The 16,520-nt window shown below is 44.5% G+C and overlaps 1 protein-coding gene across 1 annotated transcript in view; it reads left to right on the top strand.

Moving 5' to 3' along the window:
* The window catches only part of ITGAE (integrin subunit alpha E), a 32,381-nt gene that overhangs the window by 10,288 nt on the left and 5,573 nt on the right, over nt 1-16,520 (top strand). The window contains exons 10-27 of the mRNA XM_019545317.1: nt 611-764; nt 1,306-1,456; nt 1,536-1,603; nt 2,154-2,289; nt 3,367-3,497; nt 4,189-4,329; nt 5,730-5,951; nt 6,169-6,299; nt 7,609-7,742; nt 8,403-8,548; nt 9,570-9,698; nt 10,356-10,456; nt 10,835-10,967; nt 11,815-11,910; nt 12,257-12,336; nt 13,176-13,250; nt 13,648-13,714; nt 13,804-13,962. Coding sequence (XP_019400862.1) covers nt 611-764; nt 1,306-1,456; nt 1,536-1,603; nt 2,154-2,289; nt 3,367-3,497; nt 4,189-4,329; nt 5,730-5,951; nt 6,169-6,299; nt 7,609-7,742; nt 8,403-8,548; nt 9,570-9,698; nt 10,356-10,456; nt 10,835-10,967; nt 11,815-11,910; nt 12,257-12,336; nt 13,176-13,250; nt 13,648-13,714; nt 13,804-13,962 — 2,254 coding nt within the window. The remainder of the gene's footprint in view (nt 1-610; nt 765-1,305; nt 1,457-1,535; nt 1,604-2,153; nt 2,290-3,366; nt 3,498-4,188; nt 4,330-5,729; nt 5,952-6,168; nt 6,300-7,608; nt 7,743-8,402; nt 8,549-9,569; nt 9,699-10,355; nt 10,457-10,834; nt 10,968-11,814; nt 11,911-12,256; nt 12,337-13,175; nt 13,251-13,647; nt 13,715-13,803; nt 13,963-16,520) is intronic.

The following is a 16,520-nucleotide window of genomic DNA, read 5'->3' as shown; positions in this document are numbered from 1 at the left end:
TATGGCTTTGCTTCAGAGCAGCTGGCAGTGCCAGAGACTTGTCCCTCCTTTTGGGGCCCTTGGAAAGAAATGGAGAAAAGAAGTTAGAGCCCTCTGAATGCACAGTACAAACCTGATGAGCAGGACCAGGATTTGGGGCTAGCTAGGGTACAATTACTTAGCCTGTATGTATCCTTCTCAGTAAGGATGCCCTAGCAATTGAGAAATGGTGTATGGGGCTTTTCACTTGTAGACTGCATATTCAAATCCAGTCCAGACTGGTGTAGTAACTGGGAAAGCTTTCATCAGAGCTGTGCTAACGGAGCAGAAGTACTGAAGTTACCATGGTCATTAATTTTTTTTACTGCTGCCATTAGAGTAGGGAGCTGGGTTTTACAGACTAATCAGAGACTTCTCTCCTACGCTGTCGACCTTCTACATTGCATAAGCACTACATTGACTGCAAGGAAAAAAAAGTCTGGGTGGCCATATTTGTTTTGAGTTCTGTGAACATGGAAGGGAAAAGTCCAGTTTAACATAATCCCCTCTCTCCTGTTCACAATGATTGTTAGGCAGAAATTTCTTTTTGTTCCACTCACCCCAAGCACTCATTTCTTGACAATTTTAACAGGAACTTTATCTTCAGTGAGGATCAAGGCTCCCAGAAAAATGCTGTCAAGATCATGCTTGTGCTGACAGATGGGGAAATATTTATGGATCCACTGAACTTAACAGATGTGATCAGCTCATCCAGTATGGCAGGAATTGTCTGCTATGCCATCGGGGTACGTTTAGATGTTTAGATCCAGGAGATCCTGCTCTCATCTGGTCCTAATCATAGCTGGCATCCCTCACTGGACTGGGAAAGAAAAGACAGAATTGATGCAGTAAATGACAGCAGTGAGCCTCCACAAACATAGATAAATCAAAGGCAAATAAACCTTGTCAAATGCAGATAAGATCCCAGACTCCTCAGTAGAATACTGCAGTGTTAAGTCTCATGTAAACTCCCTTCCCCAACCTCAAATGCCTTCACTACCTACCAGATGAAACCCAGGGAACATGTGTTTCAGATAACTGATGCCAGTGGTGTTACTCCAGACATGATGCCAGCCAGGTCCTCTGAGACACTGAGCACACCCTGCCTGTTAACGTCCATAAACATTGCAGCTGCTGAGAGCAGTGTGCAGGTCCCAGGACTGAGTCCCTGTATACAAATTCCCGTGGTATCATAGCCCCAAGCATATGGAGGTCAGCAAAGTCACTGTTCTTTCCTTAAACGGCTAGTTGTTCACCGATCTGAGTCTCCCAACTTTTTTCTGACAGGTGGGAAATGCCTTTAACAAACCAAAGGCCCTAGATGAGTTGCGGCTAATTGCCTCAGACCCAGATGAGACGCATTTGTTTCGGGTGACCAACTATTCTGCTTTAGACAGGCTGCTTGCAATGCTACAGCAGAAAATCATTCCCATAGAAGGTGAGGAGAAACCTCTGCCTTTAATCCTACCTGCGTTGTGATGAGGAAATGGCTCACTCTGTCCTTGTCTTACTCTCAGGTACTGCAGGTGATGCTATGGAATATGAGTTGGCGCAAGCTGGGTTCAGCGCCCAGATTTTCAACAAGGCAAGTGTGTGTTGTGTTTAACTCTATTAAACAGTTTATTTGTTCATGCCTAAAGCTTTTGCTTCCCTTTGATGCTTTAGCATGTATAGTTGCTGCTGTTGTCCATTGCCAAAGCTATTTTATTAGCATCGGATGCAGAGTTCCTGCAGCAGTAAGTTTCACAGAAATACCTTGGAACTTCTTCAGTGCTGCTGGTCCCATTTAAAACTGAACTCCCTGCTGATTCAGGCTCCTGTTTGCTACCAACTGCTGGAGCTTTTCCAAAACTTTCTGGGTTTCATGCTTTGGGCTGGGAGTCAGGAGATCCGGGCTTGGTTTCCAGCTCTGCTGTTTTTTATTTGATCCTAGGCTAGGCCTTCTCTCCGCTCTGCACCTCATGTTCCCTGATTCTGAAATGGGAATATTCAAAGTGGCTTCACTCCCGGGACTTGGGGGGGTGAGCTTGAAAACGCTGATGTTCACTGGAGTGATTTGCAAAAAAGGTGCAAAAGAAGAGCAAAGAACTGTAGTTTGTTCCTCTTTTTTAACTTGGCGCACGTTCATTCTGCAGCAAGACCTGCTGCTTGGTGCTGTGGGGGCCTTTGATGGGTCTGGTGGAGTCCTGAGGTATGACCCAGTCACCAAGACAGCAGTTTTCCTGAATGAATCCAAGGATGAAGTCAAAGGAGCACAATACAGTTACCTGGGTAAATACTAAACTCCACCCACCCTGAAATAATTTGATTCCGCTCCCACTCTTATTAATGGAAGAAGGCCAAATATATCTGTGTGTTGAGTTTAGCAGACGGTATGCCAGTGTGGCAAGAGTTAACCTGAGGACCAGCAGAGCATACTGGCACTTGCCGATGCAAGGAAAGGGTCTGGTAAAAGTGCACTTCCACTCTTGTTTCCAACAGCATGATTGTCATTCTCACTGGTATCCCATTAATACCCTCTGGCATTAAGTGTACTGTGTAACAGCCCTTGAAATAAATGGCGTTTGCAATGGGGTCTAGAGAATAAAGAGCTCCAGGATCAATAGAAAACTTGGCATGGAGAGGCGTAAGATTGTGCTTATTCACAGAAGCATTTTATAGCTTTGTGAGTCATAGATCTCCTGATATTGGTCTTAGCATCCAAAACCTTTCCATTTCAGGTTTTGGAACCCTCAACTCCAGGTTGTCGTATCTGAGATCTTGCCCACCCCCTAATAACCCCTCTTCTGTCATGTAAATCCCATAAACATTCTGCTGTAAATCCCACATGCAGTAAGGAAACCTCCTTCATCTTTGTGATGGCTTTTAAACCTGTCAGCCTCAAGCAGTAATGGCCAGTTTGAACCCATGTAGACATTTCAGATAGTCTTTTAGGAATGGTTATTTAATGCTAAGGACCATCAAGGCCTTGATTGATGCTATTGCAGAGCCATTTATATGGGGTGCTGCAGTTTATGGCACCCTCTGAGGCAAATTCATTCAAGAGGCCAGGCCATGCAAACTGTTAACAGGAATGACTTCAGAGCTTTGCTGTCATTTTCTCTCAAAATAAGTTCCATCTCCTTTTGCCTCCTAATAGGCATTTTTTTTTTTTTTTAATGAGAGGGCCTTGCACCAAAACCATGAACCAAGAGCAGTCTCAAACCTTGTGCTCTAGGCACAGATCATGGCTTGTCTCTATCAACAAGCCAAAACACCAGATGCAGATACTGTGGCATGGGCTTTGTGACTCAAGAGGAGTTCAGTAACAACCACCCGTTATTTTTGTTCATTGCCTCATTGCACCAGGGTATAGCGTGGCTGGGGTGAATGCACAGCATGGTGCCTTATACGTTTCTGGAGCACCACGTCACAGTATGACGGGGAAAGTGCTGGTGTTTCAAAAAGATCGCTTGAAGGAAACATTGCAAGGAGAACAGGTACTGTGCTTCACTCACACTGCGGTGATCGGCTAAGTGGGTTGACAAAGTGGAGACTAGTAGCGTGTAGACCAGCAGCTGAGTAGACTGGCTCATTGTATCATTATTACTATTAATGTACAATATTGCATCAACTGTTATTTCAACCCAGCCAGTCCAGACCATTGTTCTGGTTGCAAGTCTTTTAATTAGAATTTTCCCTACATTTCTTGTATGAGATCAGCTGAAATGAAAACATTTGGGGCAGATTCTCAGTTGGAAAATTCAGGAAATGGGTGTTATCTGGGGGGAAAAAAACCACTGGGTAGAAGATTGAACTGTGGTTTGGAAAGTAATAAGGTCTGAAAGAAGTACAGATAAAGGGGGTTGTACTTTAATTCCATACTGCTTTTGTATACTCTCAAAAAAGAAAAATCTCTAGTTACATTCTGCAGATAAATTGTGTTTCTTTGCCTGTGAAAAAGATTCTGGTATAGTGGTGCTGGCATTAACTGGATCCATCCTTGGAGATGGCTGCATTGTGTATTGGTATTGGATAGTGAAATAACCTATATACATAGATAGATGACTTGAGGAGGTTGGGGAGAAGCTCTGATTAGCACCTTCATATGCACAGAGTATGCTATATAGATCTGCTGAGTTATTTATGGGAAATCCTAGTGTAAAATTTGTCTGTCTGTCTGGAGTACAGGTTGGGTCTTACTTTGGCTCGGAGCTGTGCCCAGTGGACCTGGACCAGGATGGGGTGACAGACCTTCTTCTTGTGGGAGCTCCGTTGTATCATATCCATGGGGAAGAAGGCAGAGTTTATGTGTATCGTCTTGAGAAGGAGGTAAAGACATTGGTAGCAGCACTAACACTGATTTTATGCAGCTCTTGCTGGGTGGGGGCTTCCCAAGAGAAATTCTTCTAGGACTATGTTGGTGGTGACAAATTGGAGCCTGACCCTTGGTGCTTTCCATCTAGCCTCTATATAAATCTATTTGGTGTCTCATGAACTGTATCTTGGGCTGCAGACTGAAATGATCTGTCCTGCCTCAGCTACTGGACTGTGAAAGACAGACTAATGGAAGTAAAGAGACTATAATGGCCTGATGTAGATTTATTACAAGGCCTGATGAAAAATAGATGTTTGTGAAATTGTTTCTGTCTCTTGTCCATGTCCCGGAGGACAAAGAAACCTACACTCTTGCATAGAGGATTCCTTGTAACAATTGCAATAAATGGATGTCACAGCTGCTCTTGGAACTAATTCCTGGGAACCTTTGCAAAACTAGGGTCTGGGGAGGCCTACCAGCTATCCTCAGTATGATAGAAGGGATGGGTAAATGCCTTGCACCCCAGCTCTAGTCCCTGGTCTTTGCCTTGAACTCCTGTGCTATAGAACATGCTGTTCCTAGTTATTAAAGACCAACTGGACTGAAACCAAACTTTAAAAGGGAGCTATCTTCTGTTTAAAAAAGGAAAGGTCATTGCAGCCTTTTAAATTTGCATTTCAAATACTTTGACATTTTTAAGCAAAATACATGGCAATCTGTTCCTCCTTTGTTTTTCGGGGGTTCTCTGTTTCCCTTGCAAGAGCTGTTGGCATTGCTGATACTTCCCAAGCCTTGCTTACTCTGGGGAGGTGGCCTGACTGAGTACAGCTGAACAAGGACAGAATGCAATTTAACTGCAAATTTAGACTAGTAAAATCTGTGCGCAGAAACTGCTGTGAAAGCTTGCTCAGGACATGCCTAGGGGGGCTGAAAACACCTGGTGGTCCCACCTCACATTTGAGGCATCCTTCAAAGGCCAAATGCTCCTGTGGCTTATATCTGGAAAAGCAGGCCAGAAAGGGTGATAGTCATCACTGTTGTTTGGTGTCTCTGTTGTTGCTAATGGTTTTACGTGGGAGGTGCTCGCAGAGTACTGAGATGGGCAGCAGCGCAAGATAGACAGGTAGGTGTGGGTGTTGGTCAGTAGGGAGAGGAACTACTGATTTTCAATTCCTCAGTCATTTTTATTAGTAATTCATCCCATGTAGACCCTGCCTCTGTTCCTGTTGCAGCCAGAGTTTTCATGGGGAGGAATAAGACTCCCATCTGCATGGTGTCTGGGCCCTTGGACAGGAAAATGCCCTGTTGAAAGCTTTGCTGTTTATCTTTAACAAGCACTGTCATTTTTCTTCATTAAAGAAACTGCTTTCACTGCACTTGCTGCAACAGGAATAACCTCCGGGCTGTTTTTCAGAGTGGTAACTTCACCTTGGCAGGACACTTGCACGTCCAGCTGCTATCTGCTTTTGCAAGGTTTGGGTTTGCCCTGGCCAGCATTGGAGACATCAGTAGGGATGGGTATGTGGACATTGCTGTTGGAGCTCCCCTGGAAGACCAGTTTTCATCCTCTTCTGCTTTTGGCAGCGTTTACATCTTTAATGGCAATCATGATGGAATCAGGAGCCCCTTTTCTCAGGTAGGAGTGCCCTGCACGAATCCTGTGGCTTCAGTGGGGTAGAGAGTGCCTCCATATTCCTTGGCAGGTCTGCTTGTGCATTGCAGGCAGTGATTTAGCTAGCTTTCCTGCACATATTAGAAATGTCACAGGGTGGCCCAAGGGGAACTATTGCATGTTGCAAAGATTTGGATAAACAGCCCACCTTAGGTCTACTGACTTCCTTTTCTTCCTCCAGAGGATAAGAGCAGTTGAAGTTTCTCCAAGACTCCAGTATTTTGGACAATCCATTGATGGTGGCTTTGACTTCACCGCTGATGGTCTCCCAGATATCACAGTGGGCTCAATAGGAAGTGTTGTTGTGCTCTGGTAGGTAGAGATTGCTCCCTCACGGTCTTTCAGAGATTTTGGACTCCAGGACGTGTAGTATCCATCTCCTGGGTATTGTTCAGTGTTTCTAGCAGGGGTTAAGCGCCAGTGTAGATATACATGACTCATTCCAGCACCAGAAAGATTAAAGGAGCATTCTTTATTTCATATAAATTCTGTATACAACTTGGAAGCTTTTTGCCTTAGAGCCTCCATGTATCAGTTATAAAATATGAACCAATTAAGACAGGCCCTGCTTTTCCCCTGTCTTTATGTCCACTGTTCTGTTTCATAGATTTCATAGACATTAGGGCTGGAAGGGACCTCAGAAGATCGAGTCCAGCCCCCCACCTGAAGGGCAGGAAGTCAGCTGGGGTCATAGGATCCCAGCAAGATAAGCATCCAATTTACTTGTGAAGGTGTTCAATGTAGGTGTTGAACCACCTCCAATGGCAGGCTGTTCCAGACCTTGGGGGCTCGGACAGTAAAGAAATTCTTCCTTATGTCCAGCCTGAAACGGTCTTGCAGGAGTTTATAACTGTTCGACCTCATCATCCCTTGGGGTGCTCCGGTGAACAGACGTTCCCCCAGATCCTGGTCATCACCCCTGATAAACTTATAGGTGGCCATCAGATCACCCATGAGCCTGTGCTTTTCCAGGCTAAAGAGCCCCATGGCTCTCGGCCTGTCATCGTAAGGTCTGTTTTCCTGACCTTTGTTGGTTCAGTTTGGGCCATTTACACAAGAGTCTGCTTAAGGAGTGCAGGCTGTATGTAGACCGCTAAGTGGCTTTAAGGGAAGTACATTCTGACAAAGGATCAGACATAGTTTATCTTTTTACAAAGGGTGAGGTCACAGGTGCAATTGGTACTCCATTTTCCAATTTGGAAAAGAAATTGGAAAGGGACATTTGAGAGTTTATACCACTGTGCATCTGACTTGACCTGACAAACCCAGTAGAGATAAAGGTACATGGTTTTGAAGCTCCTGGCTCGCCGTGTTGGTGGATTTCGGTCATCTGTGCTTCGTCGCTGTACACACAAAGCACTTTGGACAGCTCCTTGCACTTTGGACAGCTCTAGCCACCACTGGATATTCCCAGAGTAGGCAAGACAGGCTCCACTTTGCCTGTCTGTTGAGATTTCTGAAAGGCAGAGAATATCAGGTAAAAGGTCATGGGGGCAGTTGACTTTCCTTACTTTCTCTTGATAAGAGCTCCCAGAACGTCCCTTGAAAAATATCAGTCTGTAAATTACACTTGCTTCCATTTCATGTACTTACTCCCCAGCTCCCATTCTTTCCCCATTAGGTCCAGACCAGTTATCAACTTTAACATCACTCTGAAATTCACCCCAGAAGAAATATTAGTCTTGGACAACAGCAGCACCGTTACAGCAGAATTGTGCTTTAACATAATCTCACCACTTAAAGCGTCCGAGCAAGGTAATGAAATGAGAATTGCAATGAGACTGTCATTTGCAGACCTGGCTATCTAAATGTTTGGCACTCAAGCCCCAGTGGCTGTTCTGTATGCTATATTTGTGATGCGTCTAGGTAGTGCTTAAAGGAAGAGGGGTAATTTCTTCAGCTGGAAATCAAGGAGCCAGATTCACTTTTGAGGGAAGGCCCAGCTTGACAGAGGCTAGTAGAAGCCCGGTTACTTACTCCAGTAGCCAGAGTGGCTCTAAGTCTTTGTCCTTCCTGCTGTCAAGGGCAACATTCACGGTTACTTATCTTTTACTTGCCTGACTGTGGCTATGATGTGTATACCTGGTGAGAGACTGCACTTGCACCTGAGGCAGAAGTATCCCATTTCTCAGTACCAGACATGAGATGTGGTGCTCTTGGGTGTGGGAGAGGACATTTCATGCACCTTTGATTGCCAGGTCAGCTGTATCTAAGAGCCTACAGCAGAGGGACTCGCACGTTAAAAGTGTGGGTACTTTGCTTGGTTTGGGGACAGAGCTTGGAAATTTACCACCTCATTTTGCCTCCCAAATTCAACCTGTGAGTGTACAACACAGAGTTCATGATTGCACTTCATTCACATTGGTTCCCCCAAACTTGTTCTGCCTTTGCAAGAACTCCAATCTGTGTTTCCAGGGAGTTTGCATTCATACATTCGCTACACAGTGGACTTAGACTGGAAAATGCAGAAGAAAAGAGCCCAGTTTGAGGATCAGAAAACCTCACTGAGTGAAGTCTTTGCCAGTAACTCAACATGCTCTGAGCTGCAGTTCTATGTACTGGTAGGTGATTTGAGCACACTATGATGGGGTCACTTTTACAGCGGTGAATTGTCCATCCTTGCATTGCACAAACAGCTGTTGGGGGAGACCAGCTGTGTCAGCAGAACAGATGCCCTGAGATTTCCCTCTGGAAAATGCAACATGAAAAAGCACAAAAGGAAACAGATTAGCTGTAGACTCTGACCGAGGACAAACCCAATGTGTAACACAGGCAGTATTGGGAAGGGATGGAGTTTTATTCCAGGAAGACTTGCTTTTAGGCTATAAGCAGAGCCAAAAGGAAAAAGCTCCTTTTCTGAAGGGTCAAGCAGATTTTGCAGCTGAGGAGATGCCTTGTATGCCAGTCCAGAAGTAGGTGGTAGGCCCCCTTAATCTAACTCCAGGCCCTATTTATCTAACACCACTCTTTACCTGTATGTACGCACAGCTTTTGTAATGAGAGCATGCAGCATTACAGCCTAGGGGATTGTATGCGGGACTGTTCCCCAGTATCTCCTGAGCCCAGTGTCACCTGATTTAAGTCATTTCACTGCTTCCCTGCACAGCGTCTCCACCTGTAGATTAGAATGGCCGCCTTCCATGCTTGTAAATGGTTTGGAAATGTATGAATGAAAAATGTATCCAAGTGCCAGGTCTGATATTTTCCATCTTACTCCTCCAGAAAACTAGAAACAGGCAGCGTTCTCCAGTGTTTTTCTGTGCCTGTTGCAGCTGACTGGTACAGCTTTGGGTGAATACGGGATTGCTGAGTAACTGAACAGGAACATTTAGCTTCAAGGCACCATCTGGAATGTCGGTCTTGTCTCCCAAGGAGACTGTGTATTTTACCGTTTAGGAAATGGCTCGGTATTTTGAGTGAGTCGCAGTCTTTTGAATGAATATGTTTTTTCCTGACTTCGTTTGGAATATGGTACATTAGGATGCAGGCCGGTCAGCCAAAGCAAGTGATGTACAAATGCTGCTCGGCATTCCAACAGCCCGGGCACCAGTCACAGCAACTTGTTTTTCTCCTTTGTTACAGCCATGTGACTATAACTGTTTCTCCAGCATTACTCTTAAAGTTAGTTACCAGCTCCATTATGAAACGGAGATCATGGATCATGCTGCTCCTATGCTGGGTAGATACAGTGAATCTAATGTGTATTTTCAGGTAAATAAAAGTCTTCTAGCCAGGGGCTGACCCTCTTCTTCTCTAATAGTCAAACCCTTCCCCTTAAAAAAGGCTTGGCATTGTGTTTTTCTTGTCTTCTGCATGTCTCTTTCTCATCTCCCACTTGAGGGCCTATAGTCTTAGCAGACTCAGAAAAGGAACTTTTAGTGTCTAGTTCTTCTCTCAGCAGGAAACATGTATATTTTATGTGGGGAGAATCTGGGTCCAAGGTCTAGTTTTCTGCTCCGCTGCTGACTTACTGTGTGACTTTTGTCAAGTCGCTTGTCTTACCTGTGCCTTGGTTTACCTACAAGCAAAGTGGAGATGCAACCTGCATCAGCAAGAGACGACTCAGGATTATTTAGAACCATGCTGCTGAGAACCATTGCTAGTAATAATTCTTTAGAATTGCAAGAGGATAACACTGTTATAGCAGTACTTCTGCACCCATCAGTTGTTGGTTAATTAAAACTGAACTGCTACAGAGGTATTGGTCTTAGAAGTGATTTATACTGGAGGATAAAATATTGGAAATATTCCCTTTACACACCTGAGTCCAGTTGTGGTCTGATCCTGTTTCTTGTGAATATAAATTAGAGGAAAAGAAATCAGTTGCTGTTAAAACCATGCCGTTTTGACTGCATTCTTTAATTTCAGCTGCCTTACAAGGAGGACTGTAAGAACAAGATCACCTGTGCTGCCAACTTAACCTTGATAAGTCAACTTCACTGTGACTCTCACTCATCCTCAGCCTGCCAGTAAGTTTAAAGAATATTATTGTACAGATTTCCTTCTTAGCAGTTACAATACCTGTAAACATTTTGCTGTAAGGCATTCTATTCAGTGAATTGGATGAAATTGCTAGATTTGGTCTCCCTTTGTTGCATCAAACCCCACCAAATTTGCCCTAACGCTAGTATCCGTTTAACACTGAAACTACATGCCTTCCAAGTAGATGGTGAGAACCCCGCTGGAAATCTCAAGGAAGCCAGTGATCAAACAGGCATAAGGCAGTCACCATTATGACAGGCACAACATTGGACTTGATCAATCTTTTGATCTCATGTAGCAGTTCTTATTATGTAAAATGTTGTTAGCAGATAATGGATCTATTTTAATTTTGTGCCTATTTATAGGGAATTAGTTGTGGGCCACACCAAGGAGTTGACCCTGAACATTTCTTTAACTAACAGTGGAGATGACTCCTACCTTACAACTCTGGTCCTGACTTACCCTACAAATCTACAGTTTAAAAAGATGATTCCTGAGGTAAGACCACAGAATAGCTGTTTGGCTAAAATCAGACTGGCTAAGCAAATTTAGACCTTCTACCTCTAGGATTGACGAGGCAGATCTTGAGCTAATTTCTCCATCACATTTACTCCTTGTATTAAGACAGTAGATACAGCATGGGGGGAAATAGATGCAATATATCCATAAACTACCCAGGTTGTATGGAATTACCCAGCCCCAATGTAGTTCATTCAGCAATGATGTAAATAAAAAATGGGAGCATATAAAGATGTGTAGTTGTAATACACTTCATCATGCAAAGGGATCGCTGCTGTGTTGAAACTGGTGAGACATTTCAACTCGCTGTTTGTATTAAGGGCAAAAGAATAGAAGCCTTTAAGGACTGGACTGTTTTCAAGCCAAGGAAGGCTGTAAATAGCAGCAGCAGTAGTTTGCTTGTATCCTTCTGTAATGTTTGAGGCCACAAAACCCTTGATTTTTTTCTTAAAACAGAAACCAGTCTGTTACTTACTCCCATCTCAACCTCTTATTCAACCCATTTTATGTAAAGAACATGTTTTGGCAGCTTGAGACTTACCTGCTTGTTTTGTATTAGTCCCACAGCCAGTGTTGAAAATACTTGATCTAAGATCCTAAGAGGAGGGGTGACAAAGAAACAACAAAGGGAAACACCAGAGCAGCCTTGCAATTAGAGCCAAAGGGATCCCCTATTCAGATCTGCAAGATGTCTATGTTGTGACATAAGCTATTTACATCTAAGCCAGAAATTAATTTGGTGGAAGTAGACAACAGCAAGTGAAATTTTCCTGTCTGTCCCCCCCACCTTCAAATATATTTTAAGAAACATTTATTATTTTGCCAGCCATCTTCTCCTACTATTCTTTGTGGTTCTCCAAAACGATCCACCTCCTCCTCCTCATCCCTTTGTGGCATTGGACACCCAACATTCAAGGGGACCGTAAGTTGTTTTCAGTATTTCCATTCCCTTCCCAGTGCCCATTAGATTTTTAACAAGTGCTCCTTTCAGCTGGACCACGGCCTCAGTTGTTTTCTTGCTTGGGTCATTGTCACTGCACATCACATCCAGACAGCTGATTATTTATTGCACATAACTGTGCCTTGGCTGTTTTTTGGTCACGCACAGTAGTGTTTATCCCACACTGGAGGGAAAAGTGGGCAGTGAAATATATTACCCAACTCCAACTTTATTTTAAAAGAAGTTTTCAGTGAATATAAAAAAAAAAAAAGCCTTTGTGTATTTGTTTTTCATATTTTTAATACATGTGTGTTTTTCTTCAAAACAGGCAAATTTTGCAATGATCTGGCAACTAGATAAAACTCTAGTTCCATACAAGTTTGCAAACATCACTGTTAATGTCACCAAGTAAGTACTGCTGCTTTCCTTCCCGAGCCCTAATGCAAACCAGAGAGGAATCATGGGAGTTCCCTCTAGTTCTTTAATGCTTCATGAGAAGCCTGTGAAAGCCTGTTCCTCTACTGGCCCCCTTTTTTCAGGCAGTATTTGTACCTTGCAGATGGCACACAAAAAAAATCACTGTGGCTGATCTCCCTATCAACACTTTTAAGCAAGACAGGCAAAATCATACCACCAGTTTAAATGTTAAAACTTGAGTTAGGTTTCTAAGTGCATAGAAAGAGCCTAGTCTGGGTGTTGTTCCAGTGCTGGCAATCTTTAATTATTAGGACACTAAAGATGTAATATGTGGCCATATTTCATTGCAAACAGAAGCTTTCTGTGTGAGTATAACAACATACTGGCAAGCTCTCTGCACATGTGGGAACATCACTGGTAGAGGTGCACTGATATACCGGTTGCATATTGGATCAGCGCTGATAAAAGGAAAATTAACATTATCGGTTTCAGCCAAGAATATCTTCATCGGTGCACCCTTAATCACTGGTCTTTGATAGGGATGAGCCCTGTTTGAGGTGTGTGGCAATGGAAGTGCTAAAGGCAACATTAGCATTCAAATATATAGCTCTGTTGGAGCTCTGACCATTCTAGCATCTCCCCCGTCCAGAGAGAAGGCGGAATGGATTGCTGCACCTTCCTGTCTCCATGCAGGCTGCTGCACAGAAGCAATAATTCTCTTCTTTCCCCTTATGCAAAGTCCCCAGTAGAACCATATAGAAGCTTTAGTGAAAGTCAGACCACCCAGTGCAGTGCAGGCAGAAATAAACACGGTGTCACTTAACCCTCAGCATAAACGAAGATAGCAACAGTCCGATTGAACTCGTCCTCCCTGTCAAATACGCCTTCAGCGCAGTCCTTTCCAAGTAAGTTTTAAATAACAAAATGCTCTTGCTAACACTATTCTATTCGCAAGGGTGGGTGGGAGGGAGCATAAAATCCCAGGTGAGGCTTTACCAAAATCGTTTTTTGAAATGTCGTTCACTTAACTGTCAGTTACCCGTACCACTGAGGACAAATACTTTGTTTGTGCTGTAAGAATATGTTGCAACTATGCACTTCCAACCTGAAGCTATTTAACTTTAAAAATATCTAGATTTCAGGACAGAATGAACTTTCATTGTAGATAAACATGACACTTTTCCTAAAATTGGATACAGGGCAACTTTCTCTCTCTCTCTCGTTTAATACCTGCTACCAATAGAGCCAGATAAATGAACTAGACTAGATGGACCTTGTAGTGTTAATAATTTTTGTCTACAGGCCAACATCTATAATATACGTGAATGTTAGTCAAGGGATCTCCGAGAACAGAGAGATCCAGTTTAACGTAAGTACAAATTCAGCGGCACTGAGTTACACTTCCAAGGTCAATAGACAAGAGGGTTAGCATTCATCTTTGTGCATTTCCCTTTGTAGATAAATGGTGAAAACAGCTTCAGAGCTTCAATTGAATTACAGATTTTGGTTCCTATCAGCATACAAGGTCATAACGTAATGAGTATAAGAAACGCAACTGGAAAACAGGTAACTTTTTTTTTTTCCCATTACTCTTTCCAGATCCAATTTCCTTGTCTTTAATGGAATCGGATCAAACCTGTACTGATAAGCACATGGTCTCCAATATGCCTTGCACAATGCATTTTAATATATCCCTACTGTAATAAATTAATCCCAAGTTAACTGTAAAGTTTGCCAGGATAAAAAAATTGAGCGTCTAAACTGAACAAGTACCCCAAAGTGCACTAATAGTTGGCCATATCTGCATGGCGCAGAGAAACATGGCATAATAGTGAAGTGCATTAAAATTAATTTTTTAGTTTTAATGATCCAAGATTAGAAGTAGAAAAGCAGTTTAAGAAGAACTGAAAGTTCCTTTAACTTAACTGACTGAGTTCAAAATAAAAAACTGAACAGATAGGAATACTGCTTTTAATATCTGAACATGAAATGTTTCAGTGCTTCATTTTTTGTGCATGTGCAACAGCAGATCTTCAGGCTTAGCTTTAAATGCTAAAATCCATACAGGCTACAGTAAAAACAAAGCCCCCATTTATCAGTCATGGACACAGTAATTAGACGGATGTTATTTGTGCAAATGCCAAAAAACTGTCAGTATCATAACAAGGCTCTGAAAACGCAGCGAAGGACAAATATATTTGGTCACTGGAAAAGTCTGCTGTTGTGTAGAACGTCCTGAGCTGAGCTAAAATTCAGTACTTCGTTATGGAAGTTTTGGAGTCTTTTCTTTACTGCTCTTTGGCTAGAGGTCGTCGGCTTTCGTGCATGGCCCATGCTATTCAGAAGCTTGTCTGCCAAGTAGTGCAACCACAGTACATTGCTGTGAGGGTGATAGTCAGACCAGCTGTTGGAATTCTCCTCTTTCATCTTCCTGTAGATATCAAACTGGTAGTCTCCTGTCCCTTGGAACAGGTCTTCATCAGTAGAAAGGTCACAAAAAACAGTTAACCCATCTTTTTCCAGTCTAGAGAGTGTGTAATCTATGATGCTGACATGGACCCCATGTGTGGGGATCGCATAAGTCGTTCCGTTCAGCATGTAACTGAGCTCTTTGACGTTAGTTTTCTTGACAAGAACGTTCCCCCAGTGCAAGTCTCTGTGCTCAAAACACAGCACCTCCTCGGCCACAGCCAAGGATGCAGTAACTTGATGCAGGATGCTCTTTGCCGTTAGCACTGAATTTATGGTCTTCATCGTCTCCAAGTTGCTGCCCCCAAATTCAAACTCCAAAACCATGAAGAACTGCTGATTTCCAAACAGGTCTGGCCGATCGTTTTCAGATCCTGCCTGTTTGTGGTATGTGTCCCAGGCTTTCAGGAGATGCTCCGGATAGGCCCCCTGGACACAGTGCACAGAGTACAAGCCAATGAACCCCACAGTCTGGCTTACAGTCTCTTGAGACAGAAGGCTGAGCTCCTTGGAGATGATTATCTCTGGCAAGATCTCACTGAAGCTTTTCTGAGCCTCACCATTGACTTTCTCACTCCCTTCAATGGGAATAATTTTTAAGGCCACAGGCCCTCTCTCGCTCTCCGTCTGGAAAACTTCTCCAAATACCCCTTCCCCAATCTTCTTACACTTCTTCATTTTCTGGGGGGGAATGCATTTTTCAAAGGAAATGGGGCCTTCCTGCTTGCACTCCCCATACACCTTCTCCGCATCCGTGAGCATCACCTCCAGGATGGAGTGAGACTTCATGGGCGTCAGCAGGACAATGGGAGAAGCTGGCCAATTCATGCGACCAACGCTGCAGCTGAATGGGGTCTTCGGGTACCTTGCAAGCTGGGATTTGAAGGAAGGAGTGCAAGGGATGCTACCGCAGGAACGATCTGCTGCCGCAACTTTCTTTTTTTTGTGAAAGGACATGGATGCTCGAGCCCTGCTCCAGCTCAGGGAATCGTTGAGCAAAGAATAGTCCTTTACGAGAAGAGATGACAGCTCCAGCACATTGTCTCCTCCTCTCCCCCTCATCTGTTCCTGGAAGAAGGAGCCGTTAACCTGCCGCCGATGCCGCCTCTTATTCTTTCCGACGGGATGAAGCCTCGTTTGCTTCCCCCACCGGGTGCTGCTGAACCCACTGATGCAGGCCTTCCGGCAGGTGCCTCCATTGCCGTCTTTGGGAGCCACCTTGCCGCCTTTCTCCTTTTTCCTTGGGGCAAAAGGGGATGCTAGTGGCTGGCAACTGCCGTCCCCTTGGGAGGGCACAGCCTGCGCTGCCTTCTGGCTGGACTTCAAGCGAGCCAGCCACAACGGCACTGCTTGCGTGTCCAATACCACTAGCGGCTGCCGCAGGCATACGCCTGCGTCGCGCTCCCGGCTCCCTTTGGCTCCCCCTCTCTGCACGGAGATCCCCAGGGACCCAGAGGTGTGGAGCGCGGCCTCCGGCACCATCAGACTGCGGCGGTCCAGGGGCAGGGAGCCGGCAGGCGAGTGGGGGGCGGGTGGCACGCCCCCCCCCTGCTCCTCCTCATCGGGCGAGAAGAGCACCAGGCTGGCGGGCTCCGCACGCCCCTCCTCGTCCTCGTCCCCGTCCCCCAGCAGCACCAGGGGGCTGAGCTCGGGCAGGATGCTGCGGCGCGCGGAGCGGCGTGCGGGGCCCAGCCCGTGCGGAGTGC

The sequence above is a fragment of the Crocodylus porosus genome, unplaced genomic scaffold (genome assembly GCF_001723895.1).
Source record: "Crocodylus porosus isolate Cpor-Errol unplaced genomic scaffold, CroPor_comp1, whole genome shotgun sequence".
Taxonomy (NCBI): Eukaryota; Metazoa; Chordata; order Crocodylia; family Crocodylidae; genus Crocodylus; species Crocodylus porosus.
This window is presented reverse-complemented; position numbering and strand designations above follow the sequence as displayed.